Raw genomic sequence first — 26,294 nt, 5'->3', positions numbered from 1 at the left:
TTACTCTGGTAAGATCAACGTGCCATACTCGGGTGTCATGGTTGTCAAGCTTGACACAGGCGAAAGCTTTAGTTTCCCCCAGACTGGTACGTACACTGGTGTTTCGGTCGCTGAGACTGACGTTACCGGCGGATGATTCAGATAATAGCAATATTGTAATGAAAGAAGCTCGAGTCTTGCTTTTGAAAGTGTTTGTGGAATGTTTTCCAGCAAGATAGAATTCTCTGGAAAGGCAGAAGCAATCAGAGACGAACTTACGTGGAAGCAAAAAACAGGATTCCTGCTTTCCAGCAACTTGATTTGGTGTATAAGGCATAGGAGCAATTATAAGAAGCAAATGTATGATACTAAGCTTGGAATCGATCAATGATTGTTGCAGCCAGACCAAAAAAAATAAAAAAAATTCAACTAGAACCTTGCGAGCCTGTGCTTATTGCAAAGAAAACTCCAACGAAACTTTGGTATTTGGCTCTCCACCATAGCTGCACAAATCGTTCGTAACTTTCGGCTCCTTAGCGTGGAGACTGTGACAATTGAAAACACGCTTTGATCGATCAAAAGCTGAATCATCACCACAACCAACGTTAAGATCACCAACTAGAAATCACGTACACAAAAGAACGTAAGAAACTCGACCTCAGAGGACGGATTGAAGAAAAATACACTTGCACGATTCATCTCTATCCCGAGTTTCCGGCTGCAAAACAAGAGCAGCAAGTCAAGGAAGAGAGAAGAGCGCGAAACGGTAAAGTGGTACGTCTTGAGCATCCAAAGCTTCCAGGTCCAGAAATACAAGTGCTACAACACGAAAAGGTAAGATTTCCGGGACCACAGGTCTTGTCTCAATAAACAATATGAAATTTGTGAGACAAGTCAAAAGGAAATCAAGTGAAGAGCTTACACAAATTTCTTTCCTGTTTTGATTTTTCGAACGAGCTCTGCCCTCTGTCAGGAAAGATACAAACGCAGTGTGATTTCAGCCATGGCTCTTACGATGGTTTTACCTTTTATTCTTCGAGATGAGAACTTGTCAGCTAGTTCTCGGGAATACTTTTCCTCGGGAGAATAAGTCGAGGTGGCGCTATCAAAAGCAAAGTCCCAAAACCGAGAAAAGCAGAGCAAGACAAGAAGAAAAGAAGAAAGAGCTTAAAAACCAACGGCAGGCCAACAGAACATAAATCGAGCTTTGACAAACGTACTATGACTGAAGAAGCGCTCTCAAGTGCATGAGAAAAGAAAAAGCAAGCCACACTATCGGCCAGTCCAGATTAAACATTTGACCAAAAGAACCAATCCACGTGGCAGCTCAAGATTCCTAAATTTTTTAAATTTTAGGGCCAGGGCTTTCTGATTGCGCTGGGCCACTCTAATGCTGGCCAGTATAAATCTTTGCAGAGGAAAAAGACTGGGCATGAGCTTTTGACCACTATGCTTGTTTGTCACGCTGGGGTGCAAGGTTAGTCCCAATTGTTCCGAACACTGATTGACCGACCGATTGGTTAACAGTGGTTATCGACCGGCCGTAAAAATGCTAAACGGCAGAACAGTTCATAAATTTTTTTATTTAAAAAAAAACATTTTTAGTAAAACCACACTAATAAAAGTAAGAAAACCAAAGCATTAAACCAAATCAACTATTACTTATCTTCTTCAACATCTTCGGCAAGTTCTTTAACATCTCTGGCATCTACTTTAACAATCACATCCTCATTTGGAAAATTTTCTTCGGCTAAATCTTCTATACTAAGAGATTCACTCTACAATCTTTATCCATTGTGGTTTGATTGTAATTGTGTCGAGATTGATCTTTTAAGAATTTTATTCCTTCACTTTCAATACGATCCACCACTCTTGTGTTATTATGTACATAAACTAACTTTTTCAAGTTCTCTGGAAGTACGTGATTATATTATTTGGTTTGGATCAAGTTCCAACTATTCCAATTTTGCTCACATGGAAAAGAGCACACTCTTTGGCTCAACACACAAAATGCTAACTTCCTGAGCTCATGTATCTCATATCCATAGGATTCTCACCAAGACACTAGGAATTTCCTTTTTGCTTTGCTCTTCAGCAAATCTTAATTGATAGCTCTTCCATTTCCTTGTCGAAACATATTGAATTACTTATCTAACTTTTCTTCCAATTGAGTGTCCTTACAGCAATAGAGTGATAAATAATCTATTCAATCGCTTCTTACCTCAGCATTTAAGTCTTGCTCAAGGTATGAAAGATTCAAAGCATGTGTAGCATTGTGCATATAGCTATGCATCATAAACCATCGAGCTTTTTGTCTATGTTAATCTTCAATCAAAATACACTTAATTGCATTAATTTTATCCGCATCAAGCTTGCCATTTGAGCTATAAGCTCTAATCCTTTAATTATACAATACATTGCTTCATAAATTAATCTTGTTATTGCACCCTTACGATCTACAAGACATAACACCTTCAAAATAAGAGTTACCATGACCAATAAAGTAAAAGTGTTCTTCTAAAATTCATCATTGAAAGTTGTTGTACGAACATTCTTAGCATCCTTTGTGTTATACCATTTCGACAATTCAAATTCTACACTCACTTTGAATCGTCGAAAGCATGGCAAAACATTTTCATGTTGGAGCTAGCTGACTATAAAAAAGATGTAAGCGAATCAAGTGTTTGCAGGCTTCATGAGTTCTCTAGAGCAAAACTTTCAAAATAAAGCAAGTAATATTAGCTTCTCAATTATGAACTTCACGATCTTCTCACAGTCATTTATAATTTTAGACACTCAATCAAACTTCCCAATATCCTCCAATAACAAGTCCAAAACACAGCACATGCATTGATTGTGTAAGATAAAGGGGAATTCTTCTCTCATATGTTCCCCCATTAATACACAATTCAAAATACTATCAATAATGACTTGAAGAACATTTTCAATACCAACATCCAAAATAATGGGTCTAAATTGCTCCCAAAGCCAAAGACCAATCTTTTCTTCCCTTTGGTGTCAACACCCTGCCAAAATATTGAGCCATAGATAGAGGTAACTATGAAATTTATGAATGATCTGTTTTTTTATATCAAACCATCCATCAGTCACTATTGTACATTTAAATTGAGTCCATCCATCATGAAAGGGAATTAACTTCTCTTTGATTAGAGTATAGTGACAAGTGAACTGAGTAATACAAACTTTATTGTAACCAAGAATCCTCGATGCAGCATTATGTCCGGCATTACAAGTGGTTGTGATCATTGCACGAAAATATAGGCTTTTCACAACATTAAATAGTATGGCATTCAAGAAAATGAACTTTAATATCACATCATCTAAATTCATGTTTTTTACATCATCAAGCATTTCTCCAATGTTGCCATCTTACATTCGCTTTCGACTAACAAATGATCCCTAGCCTATAAAAGCACTCATAGGCTAAGATTGACTAGCACTTTGTGTGCCAACTCTAGAAGCAGATGCTCTATCAAAATGCCTATTCTGTAGATTTGTTGTAAAAGGTAAAGACAAAAGGGCATAAATTATATGAAAGGTCTAGATTGAAACTAATTTAATGTCTATTAAAATCCCACTATGTTAATATTAATCCACAAACATTTAGCGAGTTTGATTCTGAACATGAAGAGGAACATTTAAAGCATTACATGCTTCAATGTTATACCCAAAAAATTTAGCAAGATGCGTTTTAATTCATTTTAGCGGACCGCAATACATTTTTCCACAATAATTACATTTCCAACACCCAGCTCCTTTGTTGAGGCGGGTGAGAAGAAGAAAAATGCCACAGATTCTGAGGTAAAGTCCAAGTTTGCTTGATGGTGTCAAAGTCAGGCTTTTTTTTGTTGGTTCCTTCCTTGCTGCTCAGCAGTGGTGTTTTACAGGTTCGTAGAAGGGAAAGAAATGAAAAACTACGAAAAGAATGGCTTTTTTTTCTTGGAACAGGATGATCTCTCGCTTCTTGTTCCAGCCATCTGATTTATCCCTGGAGAAACTTTTGCGAGATTTGGATTGTCCACTGCTAGTACTGTGGGGAGAGTCGGATCCACTGGCCCCGTCTTCTAAAGCTGACAAGATCCAAGCTCTTTACAACGACGCAACGCTCATGAAGCTCCAAGCCGGACACTGTCCTCACGACGAGATACCAGTGCAAGTAAACGCGAGACTCTCTTCGTGGATTGCCTCGCTTGAGAATCTGTCGTAGCAAAGCTCTCTCTCGGGATGTGGTGACGAAGAGCCTGTGGTTTTCAAAGCGAGAGCTCCCATAAAGCTTTGGCTGTGCTCGCAACTCTTCTTGAGTTTGGGTCTTCCGCTCGCATCCATCTCCCAGTTCCAGGATCTCTTACTAACCTTCGGCTCTCTCGGTTTGGAAATGCGTGTTCCCAGTCGGGATGGTTGTAAATATAAGTGTCCATCCTGAAAGGTGGTAAAGATGCATGTAAAGGAAAGGAGCTCTTGCACTACCTTCTGATGGAGGTGACGAAGCTCGGGCTCTCTGCGTGTGGAGACGTTGATCGAGTCTGGAGTAGCTCGGCATCAGACAGAGCTAGCGACTGCGCTGCGAGCATTTTCCATCCTCGGCTCCTGGAAAGGTAGAAAGAAACCATGAAGAAAAGATGGAAACCGTGGTGAAAGAAGACTTGATACCACTGGAATGGTTTGATCGAGAAAGTGTCCGACTCGGTGTCATACGGGAGGCGGAGCCTGGTTGCCGGCCCCGCCAGCATCAAGAGTGCTCGAATGATTTCGTCCGGACCCCTGGCGTCAGCTGAAAAGCTCGCTGGAAAACAGCGTCCAGATTTTGTTTCGATCTGCGAAACCAGGAGAACTGATAAAAGAAAGAGAGAGAGAGAACGAAAAAGCTATGGAACCTTTGCTCACCGCGAAGCCTCTCACAGCAGGACAAGGATAACCCCCATCGCTTGTGACAGTGTTATGCCGGAGAATGCAAAGCGTCCGGATTTCCAGCTTGTAAGCAGAGCTTGCAACTCCTCGACAAGTTCTAGGCACAGAGGCCAAGAGTGTCCCATCTCATCTTCTCGGAGCCCCATCTCGATGGAGTCATCGTAAGCACCAGCCATATGGACCTGTGTAGAAGGCAAGCAGTAGAAATCAACTCACAAACCAGGGGAAATAGAAAGAAAAAAAAATCAAGAACAACACCTCGAGGATGGTGTCCTTGTCCGGAAAAAGCGAAGAAAGCATTTGGACGAGGCCTTCTTTCACGCAGCCTGCAAAGTCCAAATGCCCGATGCTTGTTCCGCAAAGCCATCAGAAGCGTAACACACCAACTTGGAGCATCCTTACAGTCCGGATTTGCACTCCCACACAAGTTGTTGCATCATCTGTGCCAACAAACTGCAAGACAAAAAGAGAGAGGGAAGAACATGAGTGAGTTGCAACCAAGCTTGTATCCAAATCGATCTTACATCCACAAGCGCTGGAATAGCGGTCGCGAATTCCTTTTGCAAAACACACACGAAACGCGGAGTGCTGGACTGTTTGATCTCTATCGCCGGCGATGCCTTTAAAGCATCAGCTACCAAAGTGGGATGACCCAAGAGCCAAGCCAACTACAACTTACAAAGCAAGTGAAGTGGTAAAAAAAACACGCAATCGCTTCGCAAATCTGAGCAAAGTGGTACCTTGGTCGCCGCGTCTTGAAATCCAAAGCCTCGAGCGCCGCTCCCACAAGAACCATAGCGGAACAAAAACATTAAAAGGTTGAACTTATTATCACATTATATTTCCTATAAGTTTTCTAAGAGGTTTATATGTGTTAATGTAAACGTCAGGATGGAGATTTGACCACGACATCGATTTTGTTGACGTTTGAACAAATCGCTATATTTTTTGGAGGCTCCAATGTCTTGTTCTTGTTCATAACCAAATGTTAAACGGTACGTCGGATGCCCCCGATCCAACGGCGGAGCACTGATAAACCTCTTAACGTCAACAAAATCAGGATGCAGCTCGTAGTCAGAATTTTGTAATGCAGCGCGTTCACCAAGAGAAACCTGTATGTACTGTCTAGATTGCTTTCGAGATTTGTTTATTCTGTGTTAATTAGGACTAAATATCAGTTCTCGAGGACTCAAATCTGCATCCTGACGTTTACAAACACATATAAACCTCTTAGAAAAATTTCACATGATTAAAACGAGAAATGTTTTTAATCTTGTTGCATCTTGCTGGCAGATTTTTTACGTTCAAGTGCAGCGCGTTCATCACGACCGTAGTTTTTTGGTGTTTGTTTATTCTGTGATAATCAGGACCTGTTGTCGATGCAGATTACGTTGAACAGCAACAGCGTAAGAAACTCTTTCATTCAGAGATCGAAAATCACGCGCACATGGAGTACGATCAACAATCCAGCGATGGTTGACTCAAGCACCAAGTCGAGGACAATATAAATCTAGGTCCATTCTAGATCATCATCACCAAAGCATCTCTCCTAGAACTCCCTTGCATTCATCCTTTTGCTCATGACACTCTCCAGCCCCGTCATTGGCACCGTCCAAGTTGTGGGAAACACCTCGGGTGGCACTGACTATCAGCTTGAAGCCTGGACTAGCGGGAAGGTCATCCGCCAGATCCAAGTGTGGGACTATGGTAACAGAACCAAAGCTGTCAAGTTGTGGCAGACGGGTGAGACGGACAATCAATGCCACCTCTATGGCAGCCCCGCTGGAAGCTCGTCCACCTACACTTTCCAGCCCGGGGAGCTCATCACGTCCATGTCCCTCTGGCTTGGCGAATGGGATCACGTTGGTAAGCTTGCTCTATCACCTCTTCTTGGTATGCATTATACCTTGGCTCGTGCTTTTGGACGACCAGGTGATCGCGCCAGTGCTATCATGTTTACCACAAGCCTCGGCAATACTTTCCAGCATGGATACCAAGGTGGAAGCGCCACGGTGATCAATGTCTACTCCGGGATCCTGGTGGGAGCCGACATCCGTGCCGGTGACGACCTAAACGCACGGGGCTTTGCGTTTCTCCTGCCGCTGGTCTCTTGCCAGCTCCAAGACGTACGCTACTACAACATCTCTGCATTGGGAAGCATCGTTCCAGAGACACTGGACACCCTGAAATGCAGCAACAACAGTGAAGTTCCTGTTCAGTGGAAGATCGATGGAAGTAAAGATATGACCATCTCCTACTCGTGGTCTCAGGCCGAAGGCCTCACCACTTCCCAAACCGTCACTGTGAATGCCAGCATCCTCGACATTTTCAAGACCGAGAGCTCTTATCAGTGGCAAGAGAGCGAGCAGTCCACCAACACGGTTGAGCATTCCGGCACCAAAAACCTCGAGTGATCCGAGGGAAATACGCTGGCACCGGGGGCGTCAGTTAACATCCAGGCAGTAACTTACTCTGGTAAGATCAACGTGCCATACTCGGGTGTCATGGTTGTCAAGCTTGACACAGGCGAAAGCTTTAGTTTCCCCCAGACTGGTACGTACACTGGTGTTTCGGTCACTGAGACTGACGTTACCGGCGGATGATTCAGATAATAGCAATATTGTAATGAAAGAAGCTCGAGTCTTGCTTTTGAAAGTGTTTGTGGAATGTTTTCCAGCAAGATAGAATTCTCTGGAAAGGCAGAGCAATCAGAGACGAACTTACGTGGAAGCGAAAAACAGGATTCCTGCTCTCCAGCAACTTGATTTGGTGTATTAAGGCATGGGAGCAATTATAAGAAGCAAATGTATGATACTAAGCTTGGAATCGATCAATGATTGTTGCAGTCAGACCAAAAATCTAAAGAAAATCAACTAGAACCTTGCGAGCCTGTGCTTATTGCAAAGAAAACTCCAACCAAACTTTGGTATTTGGCTCTCCACCATAGCTGCACAAATTGTTCGTAACTTTCGGCTCCTTAGCGCGGAGACTGTGACAATTGAAAACACGCTTTGATCGATCAAAAGCTGAATCATCACCACAACCAACGTTAAGATCACCAACTAGAAATCACGTACACAAAAGAACGTGAGAAACTAGACCTCAGAGGACGGATTGAAGAAAAATACACTTACACGATTGGTGATTTCCCATCTCTATCCCGAGTTTCCGGCTGCAAAACAAGAGCAGCAAGTCAAGGAAGAGAGAAGAGCGCGAAACAGTAAAGTGGTACGTCTTGAGCATCCAAAGCTTCCAGGTCCAGAAATACAAGTGCTACAACACGAAAAGGTTCCATCAAGATTTCCGGGACCACAGGTCTTATCTCAACAAACAGTATGAAATTTGTGAAACAACTCAAAAGGAAAAAAAGTGAAGAGCTTACACAAATTTCTTTCCTGTTTTGATTTTTCTAACGAGCTCTGCCGTCTGTCGCGAAAGATACAAACGCTGAGTTCAGCCATGGCTGTTACGATGGTTTTACCTGTTATTCTTCGAGATGTGAACTTGTCAGCTAGTTCTCGGGAATACTTTTCCTCGGGAGAATAAGTCGAGGTGGCCGCTAGCGTTAGAGCTCAAAAGCAAAGTCCCAAAACCGAGAAAAGCAGGGGATAAAACGGGCAGCAAGACAAGAAGAAAAAGAAGAAAGAGCTTTAAAACCACAGGCAGGCCAACAGGACATAAATCGAGCCTTGAAAAACGTACTATGAATGAAGAAGCGCTCTTAAGTGCACGAGAAAAGAAAAATCAAGCCACACTATCGGCCAGTCCAGATTAAACATTCGACCAAAACGTGCTTAAGTTCCAATCCACGTGGCAGCTCAAGAACCCTAAATTTTTTAAATTTTAGGGCCAGGGCTTTCTCGGTCGCGATCGTCTTGTTTGATAGCGCGCTGGGCCGCTCTAATGCTGCCGAGTTAGGTGTAGATCTTTGCAGAGGAAAAGGACCGGGCGTGAGCTTTTGACCACTGTGCTTGCTTGTCACGTTGGGGAGGACGAGAAGAAGAAGAATGGCGCAGATTCTGAGGTAAAGTCCGGGCCTGCTTGATGGTGTCAAAGTCGGGCTTTTTTTTGTTTGTGTCTGTCAATGCCAAATGCTCTTCCTTCCTTGCTTCTTCTCATTCTCTTTTAGTAAGAAAAGAAAGAGGTCCGGGTGGGACTTGTTTAACGGAATTGAGGGTGATGATGATTCAAGCATGACTGTGGCTTCCTGACAGAATGTGACGATCCTTTTTCTCTTTTTTCCCTTTTTCCTTTTTCTTTTTTATTTAAAGAGGGAACGAAGCGAGCTTTTTTCCTTGGAGTGAAGTTGAAGCAAAGCGATGGACAACCAAGATGGAACGTGGCACTTGACACACACACACACACACACACACACACACACACAGAGGTACGAGAAAATGAGATTTTGGTCCATGTAACAATCATGGAACCTTTCCCCGTTTTGTCTGTTGTTCTTCTGCCATTTTGTTTTCACCCTCGCTCTCACAGCGTTTGTTTCTTTGCATTGGTTCCGCAGGCTGGGAGTTTCAGTCGGGAGTTATCCGATCGGAGCCAATCCACTGGAGAAAATGGCTATAGTGAGCGATGTGGGGCTGCAGGTAGGCATGTATTTTCATAGAGCAGCAAGCGTCCACAAGGGCCTTGTCTTTCAGTAGCATGTTACTATCCTTGATTGCAAGTCGGGCTTGACGTGTAGCGCACCGCCAATCTGTTCCAAGGGGACTAGAAACAAAACAACAGCTCCTTCGTGGCGAGCTCGAGCCGGGAAAGGTCGCCCCGGCAAAAAGAAAATTTACCAAGGGACACCAACAGCGACCGACAACGCTTTAGTTTACGGTAAACCATATCAGACCATGATATGCGCTTGCCTGGGCTCTTCGCTAATCCGAAAGGTTAGCAAAGACTTTTTACTCTACGCGCTTAAACAAAGTCTCTCCTTTTGCAGTCGCCATTACAATTTACCCACACCGTGGCAAGGAGTTGGATAAAACAAGCAGAGTTGCAGGTAGGCAGGCAGGCCGGGATGGATTATTTAAGTCGGCAGCAGCGCGCGGTCGTCATGGCTTTTTCCGGCATTTGTTTTTGAGGTGGTGGCCGTCATAACAAGCAAGCCTCGTCGACGCCTGGCTAGTTGGTACTGGGGTCCAAGCCCAAAGCTATCGGGTCAAAAGCACTTCCTTCGGCACAGCAAAGTAGGGAGGTGTAGGTGGCTCACAGCTGGGCAGCTTAGAATTTGGCCGGGTTCCAACAATCCAATCCACAACGATCTTTGGATGGAGGGCACGGGTTTTGACTTGGCTTACACGCCTTAGAAAAACAAACGACGTGGTGACAAGAGTAGCAGGCAGAGTGATTCGGCGGGACTGGCAGTATCTGGAGAGACTAAAAAAGACTTAACAAGTGGTGTTAGCGTAGCGGCAACAACAAACACGACGGCTACTATTTTGGAGCCCGGGGGCCGTCGGGTACGTACGCAGGAGGCGGAAAAAAAAGGCTTTTTCTCCACTAGATTCTGGACCAGATCCAATGCAGACCTTGTTGCTGCCTCGCGCTCGCAGCGTCCGGTTGAGATAAAAGACGGGGATGGGCGAGGCAGCAGGCTGGACTTTCCATGCTCCGCAATGCTGCCAAGTGAAGCTCCAGAGCGAGAGGGGGGCTTAAGGGACGGGAGGAGGCTTCATTTCCGCCCGATACGGACAAGAAAGGCCAGCACAGGGCCAATGGCGGCATGTTTGTCGTTGGCGTGGGTTCCACTCTTGAAGGTCCCTTTTGGTTTGCTCAGCGTTTGTTGCGCGCTTCAAGGGTGGCCACAGGCGGTAGTAGCAGCAGCCGCAGCGGCAGCAGCAGGAAGAGGCGCTGCTTCCAGCGCTTGGTAGCGTTTCTCTCTCTGCAGATAAGCACGGACAGGGATAGACGGCATTGAAAGCTAGCTCAGGAGACGACGTGTGTACTTCGGCAGCAGGGAAGGTGGGGGACGGAACGATGATGTAATGGATTGATAGCGCGGGATACGGCAGTATACGACGGATTACTAATACCCCTCCCTCCAGGAATTGGCTGCCACAACACGTTTCTTGCTTGGAACCAGTCTCCTTTTCGGGGAGAGAGATTCCGGAAGACGGCCTAAAGTTTTGTTTTTGCGGGGATCTGACCAACGAATTCGGCTCAGCGACGCAGGCACAGTGCGGGCGAGGAGGGCCTCCTCAGCGCCAAATCTAGTGAGTGCTCTTGACACGCCTCTGTAGGGTCTCCCCCTGCTGCTTGTGCATCTTTTCTTTCTTCTTCCTGGGCTTGTTTTCTTGCCACTCTTTGCTTGTGCTTGCTGGTCACTTCCTTTTCGATGTTGAATTTTGCGAAGCTCTAAGTGGTGGGTGGCGTTTGCAGGGATTTGTCGGCATCTATCGACTCTATCCGCGTCTTTTCTGTTTTTATTTCCCTTTCTCTTTTTTGACGTGATTCGATGAAATAGCATCGAACGCCAAGAGCTCCACAATTCCTACATTTAGAAGGCGATCCACAGAGGGCCGGAATTCCGAGCGCTCGGGCATTCATGCTGCTTCAAAGCGAGCATATGGAACCGGAGGAGGATAGCAGCGCCGAGGAATTGCAGCTCAAAGAATCCAAGGTACCTATATCGCTAGGCTACTCTCCAGACATAAAAATCCTCTTTTTCCTTTGCTCCTCGATTCTTTCTTCATTCCAGCAACCTAGAGAGCAGAGATCAGGGAGAAATAATGGCTGACCCCTTGCGTTTTTTGCTCAGGAAGTTGTGCCGCTCAACACCTGGGTCCTCATCTCCAACCTCAAGCTAGCTTACAACCTCACCCGCAATTCCGACGGCTCCTTCAACCGCAACCTGGACGAATTCCTCGACCGCAAAGTCCCCGTGAGCAGCGTGGAGCGCGAAGACGACCCCGTGACCTTCATGGACGTGACCATCGACCGCACCAGCGGCATCTGGTCGCGAATTTTTATCCCCCGCGCCAGCCACAACAACAACGCAAGCTCGACGACGCACGGTACGCCAATTTTCTTCTATTTCCACGGCGGCAGCTTCGTGCACATGTCCGCTAACAGTGCAGTCTACCACACGGTATGCCAGCAGCTGGCCCGGCTGTGCCAGGCGGTAGTCATCTCGGTTAACTACCGGCGAGCTCCCGAGCACAAGTACCCGGCCGCCTACAACGACTGCTACGCAGCGCTCACCTGGCTCAAAGTCCAAGTCTTGCGCGGCGTCGCGCATGCCTGGCTTCCACGGACTGCCGATCTCGGGCGGTGCTTTTTGGTCGGGGACAGCAACGGTGGAAACATTGTCCACCATGTCGGAGTCCGAGCAGCGGAGTCGGGGGCGGAGCTCGGCCCGTTACGTGTGGCCGGACACATTCTGATTATACCAATGTTTGGTGGCAACCGGAGGACGCAGTCGGAGCTGAGATTCGACGGGCAGTACTTTGTGACGATCAAGGACAGGGATTTCTACTGGCAGTCCTTTCTTCCGGCCGGGGCGGACAGGGATCATCCGGCGTGCAACATATTCGGGCCGAGCTCCCGCAGCCTCGAGGGCGTGGTGCTGCCACCTTCGCTGGTGGCGGTGGCGGGGCTGGATATGATCAAGGACTGGCAGCTCCAGTACGTGGAGGGGATGAGGAACGCCGGCAAGGACGTGGAGCTCTTGTTCTTGGAGGAGGCGACGGTGGGCTTTTTCATCTTTCCAAACACTGGACACTTTCACAGGCTGATGGACAAGATCACGGCGTTTATCGACCGCGATGGGGACCAGCATCTAACACGAAGAACAGGAATAACTCGCAGGACAACAACGTAGGATAAGACCACTCTCGGCAAGAAGGATGGCGATGGATCTCTTTCTTCCGGACACTTTCATAGCATCAACACCAACACCAACACAAAAACACCAACAACAGCAACAGGAGGAGAAAAGGAGAGAACAGTTTGGTTTTTTCTTCTTTTTTCTTCTCGCATTTGATTGACAGACACACTTGTATTCTTTTGTGAAGAAGCGAAAGAGAGAGCTCTCTCAAGATTGTTACTTAACAACGAAACGAGAGCGATAGAGTTTCCTTTAAGCATGTATAAATACATACTCTCTTGTCTTTCACCATTTGTGATAAGCCGCCCTAGCTCAGCCGGTATAGCGCGTGGCTTTTAACCACGTGGTCGTGGGTTCGATTCCCACGGGCGGCGAGAGAAGGACGAAAGTTTCGTTAAAAGCTTTGGAACTTCTTCACACCGCGTGGTCTCCGGTGGCTTGTTCTTCTTTTGTTTTGGATCTAGACAAGGCCCCCCAAATCCTCGGCCACGCCCACAGCGCCGCGGCGCCGACAAGAGCGCCCACAATGTCTGCCACGGCGTCCTTGGCCGACGCCCCCGATGAATTCCAGACGTGGAGCTCGTCCAGCGCCTCCTTCGCTGCGCCCGCCGCCAGCGACGCCACGCACGCGATTCGGATCCGCCACGCCCTAAACCTGGAGCTGAACGCGAGCGCGGAGCCGAGCGCGAGGACGATCGCCATGCACGCCAGCAGGTGCTGCGCCTTGTCCCGCGCGAACCAGTCGTCCGCCATGACGAGAGACGAGATTTAGGGTTCTTGGCCGCGTTAAAAGGTAAAAAAAAAAGGCGGTTTTACATGGCGAGCTTTACCCTTTGCTCATGGGAGGGTAATTTCACCTTTGTGGCGAGGCCTAGCGCCTGGAGAGACCTCACCACATACCACGTCATATCAAATTGCCACCATTCTAAACCATGCCTGGCCGAATATTCGAACGCGTGGTGATTGTTATGCCACCCCTCCCCAAATGCCAACAATGCCACCCACCTGTGCAGTAAAAAACCATGTAAAAAGCACAACCATGATGGTTACAAAATTGCTTACCAGTTATTCCTCGAGAGGTCGCCGGTGTTCCACTGTTGACTCCCCCATACGTGGGCCGCGGAATTTACGGCCCAGGTTATATGGTAAACCCACACAATCCGTACTGCCTGTAAAAAAACAAAAGTTACTTTGACCAAGCAAGTAGTCCAAGTAACTTACCATGCCCCAGACAACGTACGGCACGCCACCAATGGCGTACAATATCCCGGCTAGAACGACTGGATGGATGGGGTAAGTTCTCTCCAAAAATCGGTAAAACGCGTCGCCCCTCAAATCACCCACATTGCTCGGCTCTCCGACCTTGTGGTAACATAGTTAAAAAAAGATTGAAAAGTTTTACTTTTTACCTTGTCTAGGAAAGCCTGGTTATCCAACAGCCATCCCATATGGCTGTGCCAAAACCCTTGGAGTGGAGTGTGTGGATCGCTTGCAGTGTCGCAATGTTGGTGGTGGTAGCGATGGGAGCTCACCCAGGAAATTGGATCCCCCTGCCAAGGTAAAAACCCAAAGTGAAAACCCATTTTTTACTGTGCCATTTACTACCTACTACCTACCTGCATGGCCTGAGCTCCGCAATACGCGAATGTATACTCGAGCCACTTGGGCAGCTTGAAGCTCTTGTGCGAGAGATTCCGGTGGTACGACAGGGTTATTCCGAATAAGCCCGTGGTGACGTACAGCGCCACGAACGATCCAAACGCGCCCCACGTAAAGGTGAATGGAGCAAGGAGGCAAAATCCATGGACGAGCGCCAGGAATCCCAGGTGGATGCAATCCCGCGAGCCCCATTTCCTCCCCAGAAGGAGGTTGCTCGGCCCTGGCGGTCGCGCAATCACGTCCGACAGCCAAATCCTGTGCGAGGGAAGCGAAGAAGGCGAAGAATCCACCTGGGGAGCGCCATCGCTGCCAAGAACACAAGAGATTTGCCCCAATCGGACGAGGTTTCCTCGCGTTTTCGATCTACATTGGAGCCAGAAGCTAGAAACGCCGGGGATGCCAGAGATTTGGCCTGGGAGTGGAGGATTGCTGACAAATCTGGATCTGGAGAGTTTGAGCTCTGGATTCCTGGCGCGATGGAGCTGTGGCGGGGGGCGCGAGATTGGAGACGCCCGCAAGCTGAGGACCGCCATAGAAAAAACTCTGTCTCGCGCGCTCTAAGATATTTTGCCAACGTGGCACTCTATCCACGTGGTACAATGTGAGCCTTGCCAACGTGACACGCCGTCCACGTGGCGAAAAGTGATTGCACGGAAGGATAGCCACGGGATATGGTATGGTATGGAAGAATTACATGTACAAGGAGAAACAATGTACAACATACTTTTTTAACAGCCTCTCGTGAAACGATCACGATTGTAGCTATCAAAACTGCAAAGAAAGAGTGAAAGTGTTCCTCTCGTGAGCTGCGCAAAGGAAATCAAAGAGTAGCCACGAACCTTTGAACGATTCACGCAGTTGCTCCGTGAACTTCCAGGATTAGATCCTCGAGCTCGGGAAACGCGGCCCCGAGCACCTTTTCCAAGAGGCTATACGCGAGTTGCTTGATGCAGACCTGGGACTGATAAAACAAAGGTCCGATATGGATCTTTCTAAACAAAAACTTGCTTACTTGGAGAAAACCATATATGTCTTTGGCACAGCGCATGTACTGCTTTCTTCCAATCAAACTGACCAGCGCAGTGGGAGCTTGATCTGCCAAAAAAAAAGGGAAAAATGTTGAGCTCTGGACTCAAAACAAGAGAAAAAAACAAAACTCTACGACCTTGCAAAAGTTCTCTTACAACCATCTTGCGACGAGCAGCCTCCAATTCATCTTCAAACGAGAGCTGAGGAGCAGCTTGATTATCGGCTGATAATTGGAATTTCGGGTGCTTGATTAGAAAGATACCATCCGGCCATAGAAGCTGGCAAGAGACAAGAGCGAGACACGATGAGTTCTATTTGGAAAGGACAAGGAACGGATAGTTTACCTGCTGAAGTCTTTTGATTCCACACACAATGACGTCCTCGCTCCTAAGATACTGGATTTGTGTAAGAAGCCAGTCATCGATTGCATCAGCCATTCCCAGCTGTAGCACCTGTTTCGCCATCCACACGATCTGCCGCCTGGCAGCAAACACCATGAAAATCGACACAAGTACAATGACACGGTACCTGATCCAGCCACGGCCTTCGAGCTGAAAAATTATATCTACAAGATTAAGCAAAGGTACTGTCACCTTGGGAGGATTCCACTGCAACATCGAGGCATCAGCAAAACAAGAAAAATAGAAGAGAAGTGTGGAGATACCTCAGGCTCGTCGATCATCTCGGACCCGGCAAGGGACTCTACAGGGGAATGGCCATCGGAAAAAGAAGCTTCTAGCCGTCTGTTGTGCTGCACATTATGCACTTCACTGTCCGAATGCCAGCCGGATCCATAGCCATCTTCTCCATCATCATCCGAAGGCTGACTATTTGTAGCAGCGTCGCCTACTGCATATGAAGATGGTACTGCAGCAGCATTCCACGTTTGACTTGGCTCGCTCCTTTCAATAAGCGAGCTGCTTTTTCTCGTTCCAGTGGTCCCTAACACCCCACCAGAAACTCCTTTAATTTGTCGGAACACATCATCCACAGCATCGTCGACATTGACTGGAAAAGGAAAACGTCATCGCCTGAAGAACAAATAAGGAGACATACCAGCAAGTGTTTTCATGATCGAGACGGAATCGCCAAACGCATAATTCTGCAGCTCGAAACACAATAAATATAACTTCGAACAAAAGAGTATGGCATACCCGAGATTTGGCACTAAGAAAATCCCACACTTCATGCAACTCTGCTATGCTTGGAATAGACAGCAAGTCCTACAACAGTAAATTTAAATAAAAGGAAGAACTCTGCGATAAATCTACCAACCTTCAAGTACTTGTTCAGCAAAACACAGCGCTCGCGTACAAACGCATTATCGAGGTTGGAAGATAAAAACCGTTTCGGTGGTAGGCTCAAAGTGTAATGCGGCATGTCTCGTAAACGACGATGAAGCTGCTCGAAGTTGCGATATCTGTATGAAATGACGTGAGCTAAAGAAAAAGAATCTGTAGCAGACCTTCTCATAACGACCCATGTTTGCTCTTCAACATTCGACACGGAGATAGAATACACAGCGAAAGATTTGGATCCATTTTTTTCATAATGAGCACCAAGTACCTGCAGGCTAAATGATTAAAGAACAGGCCAGCATGTCAAATGCATCCTTACCTTGCAGGATAACTTCGATTTGTAGCCCACGGTTCCACCAGGTGCTGGTTTCTTGCTCGCTTCCGAGTACTTCTCCTGATCCACCCCACCTCCACTGCTATGTGATCGTCGATGGCGATGAGTCTTTTGCATGTTTTCTTCGTGACCAGCTTCAGGAACTTCCAAAGGATGATGTATAACCCGTGAAACTGATGCCTCCTTGCTGGCCCCGCTACGCACTCCGATACTGTCCTCGCCAACAACAATAACCTTCGACTGATTCCGAGGCCTCCCGTAGTAGTCGTTATCCACGGTCACTGTCTTATCAAGGAGACTCGAGCCTTCTCTTATGTCTCGGAGTTCGGACATTCCTTCGTCGTTGTCACCAATGATCGGCACTTCTTCCGTCGCTGTGGACTGTTCCAAGCCACCACCTTTAGGCACCGTTTTCTTAGCATCCTTTCTCTTGTAATTCCGACCTTTAGCCCATAAATTGTCCAAGTGTTCAGGAGCAAGAGCTTGAGTTTTTCTCTGGTTAAACGCGTCAAGGGCATGCGCCCAGTCTCCTGAACGCGATGGATAGACGTGGTGTGCTGAATGTGTTCCGCTTTTCATTGACTGCGCTGTTAGCGAGGACGTAGAAGTGGAAACCTTTTTGCTGCTCTCTTCGTCTTCAATCTTTCCAACTTCAGACATTTCTACCCCAACGTCTGTCGGAAGCATGCCCGAATCTGTAAATTGAGAAGAATCGGCACGAACAATTTCGGCTGGCACTTTGATGCCCTTTGATAGTCGACTACGTTGCGAGATGACTAGCCAGTCAATTACCTCGTTAATTATTCTGCGTAAAGAAGGAAAAGATTCAAATAGAAATTCGATGGAGACACTAAAAAGAATTACCTTGGACATGCTAAGTTCATCACTTGACGCATTACAGCACAAGCCAGCAACTCCCGAGAAAAGCAACGCACTATTTTGCAGTTCGCTTCTTCAGGTCCCAAAACGATTGCAAGGACACCACCCATCAGTCGCTGAAGGACCTGCGAAACCAATTCTTCTGAGCAAACTTAGTTGCAAAAGCGATACACCCACCTGGATTTCCATCTCAACAGAGCTCACGGCCGGGTGAAGTTTCTTTGTTGATGCAAGGCTCTTCTTTATTTTCTCATCCCTCTCTTCGGTAGATAGAGTGCCAAGATAGTCGGCACCAATGGAAGCTTGCAGTTCTCTATAAACTTCAAGATGATTCCCAATAACATCGACAATATCCCTGCACAACAAACAGGAACGTGTCAGCACAAGTCTCAACACAAGCACGTCCTTCTTTCGTTGCTTCACCTAGTTAAAAGTGTGATAAGATTTACTTGCTTAACTCTTACTGAAACCTCACCAATGGCCCCATTGATGATGTTTTCGATTTCCTGAGGACATTCTCGGTCAGGAGTGATCATGGCGTACCAGAGGTTGGTCACAAACTCGGCCTGTTAAAAAAGGAAACAAAAGCAAAACCATGTTTTACAATGACAAAAGCATTCGTTTTTCTTAATGCTTACCACAATGCGATGAGTGAATTCTTCGAGAGCAGCTTCCACTGCTGGAGAGTCGATTTGCGATCGCCATTTGGTTGATGGCACCGAGGGAGACGAGATCAAAGGATCATTTGGTGCAAGGCGCTTGCATTGATAAATGACTGGAATAGTTTCCAAACTAGACGGCCTCCACCGGATTATCAGCTCCAGCGAGATTCTCCGAGCCACCGCCAGCAGCACAATCGCGATTGGAATGTTTACTAGCACCGAATTGCTCGTCACTGCCACGAGAAAGCCTAAAATTAAAAATCTACACCAAACACGGCGAGAAGAGAGAAGGATACTTACACGACATGCAATAGGCAATGGTCAAGACGAAGAGCACGAACAGCACCGCGCGCCTCTTTGCCTCCTCCAGGAGCCCTTCCAATGTGCTCGCCGCCGCCTTGGCCATTGCGCAATCCACACATTGCCCGGCGGAGCGCGCGCAGCTCTAGAAGCGAATCAGCCGATCGCCGCCATCGCCGTCCGCCGCTTGAGACTCTACCTGTTCTACCGCTTTGCTGCCTCGGAGCTAGAAGCCCTAATACCATTTTAAAATAATTATTAGATTTATCGAGGCTGGCAGCCACGTCATCACTTGGCATTACACGTCATAGTATATTTACCTCGTGGAGAATGTATAGTACAGGGAACCATTGGAGATGAGAGTTTCATCCCACGGGCTCTTCGATTTTTCGTTGGAGATCGTTGTCTGGGGCGGCGGCGGCGGCGGCGGCGGTGGCGGTGGTGGTGGCGGGGGACTTGGCGGCGCTGGGCTTGGCGGCGGCGGCGTGCTCTATCATTTTGAGGAGATGTTTCTCGGGAGCACTGAAGGATGGCAGCAAGAAATTGCTGTGCTCGAGCTTCTGCCGCCGCTGGTAGGACGTGGGAAGGCTAGTCTCTCGCGCGATTGGATACTCGGCTCTTCGTCTCGCAGCGCGCTCTTTCCATATCCGGCCATCCTGCCAGAAAAAACCACCAAGAACAGCAATCAAACAAAGAGAACCAGAGAAGATCCCCAGAAGCTAGCTAAAACGAGAAAACTCTAAGGAAGAACTACGAGAACTCTGACGATCTATCGATGAACTAAAGCAAAACTCGAAACTTACGTGAACGATGCATGGTTCCGGCGGAGGGCAGCGAACCGGCTTGTCATGGTCCGGAGGCTCGAGTGGATGTTCCACTGGGGCGAATTCTTCCATCACGCCCAGATCCAGCCTCGCGGCTCCAATCGCATCTTTTAAAGTCACTGCCAGTACAGTGTGTGCCTTTGTTTCCTACAAGATCGCACAAAATACTTGTTGTCAAATAAGCAAGCTACACACGACACAAAGCACAAACGCTTGGCAGCACTACTTACAGTTCCTTGCGGGAAATGGTTGTGGTGGTCCCCTGACACGCCTCGGGCAATGCGTGTGAAAACTCCCACCATTGGACGATCCGGCAGAAAGAGAGCCTCAAAACCTCCAAATCGCCCTTAGATCTAGAGTGAAATCGCGGCAACAGTGGGAGGAAATCCGGCACTGTAGCTCAAAACCTGCGTGGAAAGCACCAGATCTTGAGCGAGGCCACCGAAATTTCGCAATCCAGGCACAGCATTGCCAGAATAAGAGCTATACCTCGGCGAATTCCCAATCTTTGACGCTCGGCCAAGCGCCTATCGGCCGCAGCCGCGCGGAGGAGGAATCGATGGAAGGAAGAAGAAATCGATCGTAGCGCCTAGCCACTGCCCTGGAAGAATAGAAAAGAGAAAACACAAGCGCTCAAAAGTGCTCTGTTGTTCTTCCACAAAGAATTACCGAACCTGAGCTTCGGCGGCCCCAAGCCTAGTTGGTAGCCGTTGCTCCGTGTCTGACGCTAAAGCTTTTAACGACGCCGTTAAGTTTTAAGCTAACCGTGGAAGCTTTTCTCCTGTAAAGGCTAATCATCCATTAGCACAAAACACAGCGACTTAACCTTTGGTTTTCTATCTTTCCCGCGAGAAGCTTTCATAGCTCGCGATTTCCAGCTTCGTGAGCGCGGGAGAGATGTGATCTCTCGCGTGTTGAAAGTGCCTGTTACACACCACGCTCGCGTTCTGGACGTCTTCTCGCAGAGCAGCGATGGCGGCTTCTCGGCACAGCGATGCCAATTCAGCCCCGGTGAAGCACTCGGTAGCGCTGGCAATCTGTCCGAGATCGACGTCGGGAGCGAGAGCCATCTTTTTGGTGTGGACGAGCAGGATTTCTAACCTTTCCGAAGCATCTGGAGGTGGAACATAGATCACCTGGAAGACAAAGATGAAAGTGTAAGATGAAACAGTGACGAACTGTGCCTCTGCTCACTTACACGATCGAAACGCCCCGGCCTTAACAAAGCCGAGTCTATAGCTGACGGTCGATTTGTGGCTCCTACGACGAGGACACCCTGCATAAGCCGGATTTAGTCACAAAGTAGGATACAAAGTAATCCCATGCCTGCAGTGTTTCAAGTCCATCAATCTCTGTCAACACTGTCGATAGTAGTCTTTCGCCAACCGAGTGCCCATCTTTGGAGTTATCTTCTCTGCCAATCTTGAAAATATAAGAAACGAACAAGGAATGAGTGATGGACGGACTTACCGGCTGGACGCGATGGCGTCCACCTCGTCGAAGAAGATCATGCTTGGCTTTGCCACTCGAGCCAAACGAAATGTGTCGCGCAAAAGTGCTTCGCCTTCTCCGACGTACATGGAGAACATTTCGGCTCCACTGTGTTAATGACATTAGAAACAAAAACCCGCTCAACGTTTAAAAACTTGACCCGGACCTTAATGAGAAAAGAGTAGCTTGTGCAGCGTGAGCGACGGCCTTGACAAGTGTAGTCTTCGAGCATCCAGGTGGTCCGTGCAATAGAACTCCACGATCGGCGCGCAGTCCTAGCCTCTGGAAAGCGACGGAATGTTTAATTGGCCACTCCACAGACTGTTGAAGCTTTTTCTGCAAAAGAACAAGAACAGTAAAACCATCAGGAGAAACAAAGGACAAGACAAGAGAGGATGAACCTTCACATCTTGCAAGCCACCAATTTCATCCCACGACACTTTCGGAACGTCTGCTGCAACGCCCCTCACAACACTTGGACCAACTTTCGTCCGAGCACTGTCCCAATCTTTGGAAGTAACAAGCTTCTCGTCTTCTTTGCTGCCATTCTTCAATGATCTCCGGAGAGCTGCCATTGCAGCTTCTCGACACAGAGCTTCCAGGTCGGCGCCCACGTAGCCACTACATCGATCTGCAAGAGCTTCGAGGTCGACACTGCTGTCCATAGGAATGTTTTGCGCGTAAAGCTGTATGAAGCAAAAATAACAAACAAAATCAATGTGGGAAAACCACAGAAGACTTACGTTCAAGATTTGAAACCGTTCGCTCGCGTTTGGCGCGTTCACCAGAATTTCCTTATCGAAACGGCCTGGTCTTCGAAGTGATGGATCGACTGCATTCACTCTAACGTAATATCAAATCATAAAACCATCTTGGGAAGGCACGTAATATAGTTCACCTGTTCGTTGCAGCGACGACGAACACTTTAGAGGACTCTTCGCTAGATTTTGCAACACCGTCCATTAGAGTGTTCAGCTGCGCGACCAATCGCGATTCCTGCTCTCGCCTTGCAAGGGAGAAACCGAGAATTAATTGTCACCTTTTTTCTCGCAGACATGGTTACCTTGCATCACGGCGGGGACAAAGAGTATCAATCTCATCAATAAAGATAATCGCTGGAGAGCCATTCTCCGCATGCTTTCCAGCCTCAGAGAAAGCATCCCTGAGAACTCGCTCACTCTCTCCAGCGTAAGCCTTGTGTACGGAGCCTGCACTGTGAGAAACTAAGAAAAAAACCCTAGAAAACACTAAGAAAATGCCCACCTGAGTGATATAAGATGAGCGTTACATTCCTCGGCAATAGCACGGACAAGAGTCGTCTGCATTGTCAGATCAATCGACCAGAAAGAAAGAAAAAACGCGAGTGTAACGCATACCTTTCCAGTTCCCGGAGGCCCGTGAAGAAGAAGACCCCTAGACCACTAGAAATTTCACTCAATCAGCTAGATTCCACTGTGGAAACACTACCTTGAGGCCGATCGACGAGGCTTCAGCCGAGAATCTCACAGGCCACACGACGAGCTCGCGCAGCGCTTGCAATGCCGCCGGCAATCCCGCAATCCTCTGCTCGGCATTCTTTGTCGCCATGAACAGCGAAGAACCCTAAAACCCAAAAATGGCAAGGTTTAAGATCGGACGGCCGAGATGAAATGCTAGTCTCTTATCTCGTGCCAGGGTTTTTTAGGAGCGCCTTAATCTTTTTCGCAGGCGTCCAGGTATGCGCTCGCTTCTTCTCTTTCTCTCTCTCTCTCGATCGATCAAGATACCTAGATCGATCTTTCCAGCGCCTTGTTGAAATCGCCGCTTCTTTCTTGGCGCCAGACACAATGGCGGGCTTTGGAAAAGGCGATGACGATGTCTTCTTGGATCTTGGTCACCCGGTCGTGAATCGCTCCGTGGAGGCGTTTCTCAAGGCCGGCGCCGTGAGTCTTTGCGAAATCTCCCTTTCTTGGTCGCCTCTGATCATCGATTCTTTGTCAGGTCGGCCTCGTCCACGCGACCTCTCAGATTGCTGCAAGGGAAGCGGCGGATTTCGTGTCTACGAGCTTGAATTCTGGTATGCTTCTCGTATCGCTCCAAATCGATCGATAATTTTTTCCTTTTTGCGTTTCTAGACAAGAAGTCTTCGAAGTGCCCGTTGCAGCTGGAAGAGGCGGTATGATCTATACAAAAGAATACATTATCTTTGGGATGATTCTCATTACTTTCTTTGTTGTTGTTCCTGGTTTAGGCGTTTACCGTCGGGAAGCAAGCTGTGCAGTGGGGTAAGCTCTCCTTTTTTCTTTATCTTTTAACTATAAACTACTGTGTCTCTGACTTGATAGGCCTGGCCTCTGGAATCTATTCGAGCGCCACGATCAGCTTGAAGGAAGCCCGTGGTGTTCACGACTGGGTACGTATTTTAAGTTTTCCTCCTGGATGTTCATGATTGAAAGATTGATTGATGGATGTTCTCTTTTTCGTGGCATGATCGCTCGAGCGCAGAAGAACGCCATGTTTGGAGGAGCACTGGCTGGAGCCGCTGTGTCCCTGACGGAGCCCAATCCTCGCGCCGAGGCTGTGGTGAGCGGTGCTCTAACGGGAGGGGCGGTTGCAATCGCTGCGGATTTCATCGAGAAGCTCATCTAAGTGATCGATTCTAGAAGCGCTCTCTTGTCAGATAAGCATTTTTTTAGATAAAGTCTGGTTTCTAAGCTTTTCGCTTTGACATGTTTTGCTAACGATATCCGTTTTGAGGGAACTTCACAATAGGATGTCCAATGTCTGTTCCCAGAGAGACCAGAGGAACGCAATTCCCCAATAGTTTACATTGCGGATGCTAGCTCCAACCAGGATTCCAGAGTGGAAATTGATCTTGGAATCCATACTGGCCGCGGTCGTGATAGATGTATGTCGTTTTGCCAATATTTTCCCATTTGTCCAAAGTTTCCAACCTGGGGAGTTTGTTTGAGGATGAGAGCAAACAAGCCTGAGAGTGGCAGACCAAATATATCCGAAAAGCAGGGCTTTACAGCCTTGAAATTTAAATTTAAATTTAAATAATGTGCAACAATGTAAAAGAATGAACTTCAAACATTTTTAGGGAATGTTTTTCATCCAGTCTTCTCTATGCCTCCATCACTGATAACAATGGCAACAGGTTTTCGAGCAACTCTTAGACAGAAACTTCAACTCTAGATCGTGCCAACGAGTTGATTCAGTTAGACAAGGACCATGATCTAGCATTGTTACGAATCTTGCAGTTAACATTAACCCATGCTAGACAACGAGGTGAGACGTTCTTTCCTGGTGATCTCGTTTGGCATTTGGATGTGGTGAGTTATCACTGAGTGAAGTTTCAACCACCTTAAACTGGCCTATTCCAAGTGTAAGAAAGATGTTAAAGAAAGCTTTTTCTTAGTGCATAATTAAACTTCTTATTGTTTTGAGTTTCTTTTATAACCCCTTACAAATCATATTTTAATCTAAAACACATCACTATCATTCCTCTCTCTTCTTCTTTCTATTTTACTTATCAATAGGTGATATCATGTTTAAATACCACAAGCCTCGGAAAAACGTTTGATCAAAGATTTCATACTGTCATCTATGTCTACTCGGGTGTCCTGGTTAGAGCATTTATCATACGTACACACATACATACACATGGCCTCAAGCCTCTCGTTTCTTGCCAGCTACAGTGTCAAGAGCTCTTTATATCTCTCGAAAGTCTCAACAGCTACTCCACTAATGTTGTTGAAGAGGACTCTTTCTCGAGCTCTAGTGAATCCAGTATCCAAAAGACCGTTAGTCTCAAACTTAGGGATCACATCCTAAGCGAACACTCTCGTGGTCAGTGAACTGGACTCTGGAACGTACCATGGTGTCACCACGGAAGTAAACGAGAAACTTTCAGCTTTCCACAGAGTGGATTATACACTTGTGTCTTTCACTGCTGTTCAAGCTCCCATCACCGTTCGCTGAAGCTCTGATTGGTATTGTCTGTAAATTCTCCGAGTCTCGCCGCTTTTAAAGAACTCTTGAAATAAATAAATAAATACAAACCTCTCATACATGAAGATGATCAGCTATGGAAGCCTTGAGTGACGGTGAGACTGATTTCTCTCCCAAGTAAACATCGAAGAGTCTTGATGCAAAGAATCCAGAGACAAACGTCGAGTTTGGAGTCGCAGGAGTTTCGCCATCTGATACTCCAACCTACAAAATCACTCCAAATTTCTTGCGCTGGAACTTACCAAGCAAAAACTTACGTAGAGAGTATCGGGTTGGATCCAAGTGAAGTAGACTGTTGTACCTTTTTTCAGCTTCCGGTTCTGGAAGAGCTTCCCAAATTCGGAAAGGATTTTCTCGCCCTCGGGTGATGATTTTAGCCGAGGCTTGAGTTCGTCATTCAAGGCTGACGAGAAAAGTGCACCACTGACGTCACGCGCAAGCTTGACCACCAGGCCCTTCTCAAATGCTCCTGCAAAAGTTTGAGTGTGCGCTTTCCATGGACAAACAAAAGAATAAAAGGCCAACCTTCGACCAAAAAGTTCTTGTCCCAGTCGTTTGGGAGCTGTTCCTTGTTCGCATAAAATCCCACTGCATAGGCTTTCACAGCAACAAAGGCAATCTTCTTTTCCCTGACTCCTGCGTTCAAGAGCATGGTAAAACTCACAGAAACAAAATCAAACCAAAATATGGAGAGCTCACCGAGGCCGAGAAGAGACAACTCACAAGACGCTCCAGGGAGTTTTTCGAGATTGGAAAATCCAAATCCTGTACTGGGCTCGACTTGTACAGTGGAGCGACCTGGAAGAAGAAAACCACAATAAAAACTTTAGTAGAAAACAAGCAAGCAAGCAACTTACCAGTAGCCGATCTTGGGTAAGACGAGGAAGACTTGAGCTCCTCGGCAAAAGCAGGCCTTGCAAAGAATGGTCGGTAGTAGCGACGCCTGGAAAACGAAGAAGAACAAGATAAAGGCGCTCCACCTGTGCTTGAGCTATATGGTGATTTGGGTGGCGGCGACGCGTGGAGGAGCAATCCAGCTCCAGCCAGCACGGAGGAAGCCACCATAAACTTGAGCATTTTCGTAGG

At 47.1% G+C, this 26,294-nt stretch overlaps 9 protein-coding genes and 1 non-coding gene across 12 annotated transcripts; 4 read left to right on the top strand and 6 right to left on the bottom strand.

The window, feature by feature from the left end:
• Positions 1 to 3,918: 3,918 nt before the first annotated feature.
• LOC9640953 (protein N-terminal asparagine amidohydrolase) lies at positions 3,919 to 5,704 on the bottom strand. Its single transcript, XM_024667085.1, has 7 exons — positions 5,696 to 5,704; positions 5,433 to 5,576; positions 5,277 to 5,361; positions 4,885 to 5,033; positions 4,651 to 4,814; positions 4,468 to 4,587; positions 3,919 to 4,419 (listed from the first exon to the last, which is right to left on the bottom strand). The coding sequence occupies exons 1-7, from the start codon at positions 5,702 to 5,704 to the stop codon at positions 4,251 to 4,253; spliced, it is 840 nt and encodes a 279-aa protein (XP_024522853.1). The 3' UTR covers positions 3,919 to 4,250.
• A 743-nt stretch (positions 5,705 to 6,447) lies between these two features.
• On the top strand, positions 6,448 to 7,556 carry LOC9640952 (aerolysin-like protein). Its single transcript, XM_002993347.2, has 2 exons — positions 6,448 to 6,774; positions 6,841 to 7,556. Exons 1-2 carry the CDS (start codon positions 6,489 to 6,491, stop codon positions 7,320 to 7,322), a joined length of 768 nt encoding a protein of 255 aa, XP_002993393.1. The 5' UTR covers positions 6,448 to 6,488; the 3' UTR covers positions 7,323 to 7,556.
• Positions 7,557 to 9,615: 2,059 nt separating this feature from the next.
• LOC9640924 (gibberellin receptor GID1C) lies at positions 9,616 to 13,027 on the top strand. Its single transcript, XM_002993346.2, has 4 exons — positions 9,616 to 9,800; positions 9,854 to 11,126; positions 11,293 to 11,533; positions 11,672 to 13,027. Exons 3-4 carry the CDS (start codon positions 11,459 to 11,461, stop codon positions 12,731 to 12,733), a joined length of 1,137 nt encoding a protein of 378 aa, XP_002993392.1. The 5' UTR covers positions 9,616 to 9,800; positions 9,854 to 11,126; positions 11,293 to 11,458; the 3' UTR covers positions 12,734 to 13,027.
• Positions 13,028 to 13,040: 13 nt separating this feature from the next.
• Positions 13,041 to 13,113, top strand: TRNAK-UUU. The gene has a single exon. It is a non-coding gene; the product is annotated as a tRNA-Lys (tRNA).
• A 393-nt stretch (positions 13,114 to 13,506) lies between these two features.
• Positions 13,507 to 15,014, bottom strand: LOC9640923 (palmitoyl-monogalactosyldiacylglycerol delta-7 desaturase, chloroplastic). Its single transcript, XM_002993318.3, has 5 exons — positions 14,356 to 15,014; positions 14,149 to 14,289; positions 13,961 to 14,101; positions 13,802 to 13,908; positions 13,507 to 13,744 (listed from the first exon to the last, which is right to left on the bottom strand). Exons 1-5 carry the CDS (start codon positions 14,929 to 14,931, stop codon positions 13,552 to 13,554), a joined length of 1,158 nt encoding a protein of 385 aa, XP_002993364.2. The 5' UTR covers positions 14,932 to 15,014; the 3' UTR covers positions 13,507 to 13,551.
• A 45-nt stretch (positions 15,015 to 15,059) lies between these two features.
• Positions 15,060 to 19,121, bottom strand: LOC9640922. The gene is made up of 17 exons (XM_024667038.1): positions 18,901 to 19,121; positions 18,577 to 18,833; positions 18,362 to 18,504; positions 18,116 to 18,293; positions 17,924 to 18,063; positions 17,045 to 17,864; positions 16,893 to 16,993; positions 16,703 to 16,847; positions 16,582 to 16,650; positions 16,484 to 16,529; positions 16,092 to 16,435; positions 15,956 to 16,035; positions 15,772 to 15,907; positions 15,564 to 15,705; positions 15,411 to 15,493; positions 15,238 to 15,359; positions 15,060 to 15,169 (listed from the first exon to the last, which is right to left on the bottom strand). The coding sequence occupies exons 1-16, from the start codon at positions 19,004 to 19,006 to the stop codon at positions 15,249 to 15,251; spliced, it is 2,901 nt and encodes a 966-aa protein (XP_024522806.1). The 5' UTR covers positions 19,007 to 19,121; the 3' UTR covers positions 15,060 to 15,169; positions 15,238 to 15,248.
• A 23-nt stretch (positions 19,122 to 19,144) lies between these two features.
• LOC9640951 (cell division control protein 48 homolog B) lies at positions 19,145 to 22,833 on the bottom strand. 3 transcript variants are annotated; one of them, XM_024667042.1, is made up of 17 exons: positions 22,683 to 22,833; positions 22,592 to 22,636; positions 22,479 to 22,534; positions 22,279 to 22,428; positions 22,114 to 22,221; positions 21,959 to 22,058; positions 21,617 to 21,901; positions 21,382 to 21,551; positions 21,195 to 21,323; positions 21,051 to 21,138; positions 20,923 to 21,000; positions 20,551 to 20,860; positions 20,399 to 20,505; positions 20,214 to 20,325; positions 19,955 to 20,131; positions 19,704 to 19,871; positions 19,145 to 19,556 (listed from the first exon to the last, which is right to left on the bottom strand). In XM_024667042.1, exons 1-12 carry the CDS (start codon positions 22,800 to 22,802, stop codon positions 20,561 to 20,563), a joined length of 1,629 nt encoding a protein of 542 aa, XP_024522810.1. In that variant the 5' UTR covers positions 22,803 to 22,833; the 3' UTR covers positions 19,145 to 19,556; positions 19,704 to 19,871; positions 19,955 to 20,131; positions 20,214 to 20,325; positions 20,399 to 20,505; positions 20,551 to 20,560. The 3 variants fall into 3 exon arrangements, with proteins under 3 accessions (XP_024522810.1, XP_024522809.1, XP_024522807.1); XM_024667041.1 differs by having other exon boundaries at positions 19,193 to 19,556; positions 20,394 to 20,860; XM_024667039.1 differs by having other exon boundaries at positions 19,193 to 19,556; positions 20,399 to 20,860.
• Positions 19,266 to 20,026, bottom strand: LOC9640921. Its single transcript, XM_024667084.1, has 3 exons — positions 19,955 to 20,026; positions 19,704 to 19,871; positions 19,266 to 19,556 (listed from the first exon to the last, which is right to left on the bottom strand). Exons 1-3 carry the CDS (start codon positions 20,024 to 20,026, stop codon positions 19,266 to 19,268), a joined length of 531 nt encoding a protein of 176 aa, XP_024522852.1.
• A 53-nt stretch (positions 22,834 to 22,886) lies between the features above and the next one.
• On the top strand, positions 22,887 to 23,920 carry LOC9640920 (outer envelope pore protein 16-2, chloroplastic). The gene is made up of 7 exons (XM_002993345.2): positions 22,887 to 22,930; positions 23,037 to 23,137; positions 23,196 to 23,271; positions 23,330 to 23,370; positions 23,446 to 23,479; positions 23,540 to 23,607; positions 23,700 to 23,920. Exons 2-7 carry the CDS (start codon positions 23,042 to 23,044, stop codon positions 23,841 to 23,843), a joined length of 459 nt encoding a protein of 152 aa, XP_002993391.1. The 5' UTR covers positions 22,887 to 22,930; positions 23,037 to 23,041; the 3' UTR covers positions 23,844 to 23,920.
• Positions 23,921 to 24,889: 969 nt separating this feature from the next.
• On the bottom strand, positions 24,890 to 26,285 carry LOC9640919 (fatty-acid-binding protein 3, chloroplastic). Its single transcript, XM_024667083.1, has 5 exons — positions 26,066 to 26,285; positions 25,734 to 25,844; positions 25,510 to 25,677; positions 25,269 to 25,399; positions 24,890 to 25,027 (listed from the first exon to the last, which is right to left on the bottom strand). Exons 1-5 carry the CDS (start codon positions 26,283 to 26,285, stop codon positions 24,890 to 24,892), a joined length of 768 nt encoding a protein of 255 aa, XP_024522851.1.
• Positions 26,286 to 26,294: the final 9 nt, after the last annotated feature.

Source organism: Selaginella moellendorffii, unplaced genomic scaffold (assembly GCF_000143415.4).
Source record: "Selaginella moellendorffii unplaced genomic scaffold, v1.0 SELMOscaffold_154, whole genome shotgun sequence".
Taxonomy (NCBI): domain Eukaryota; kingdom Viridiplantae; phylum Streptophyta; class Lycopodiopsida; order Selaginellales; family Selaginellaceae; genus Selaginella; species Selaginella moellendorffii.
This window is presented reverse-complemented; position numbering and strand designations above follow the sequence as displayed.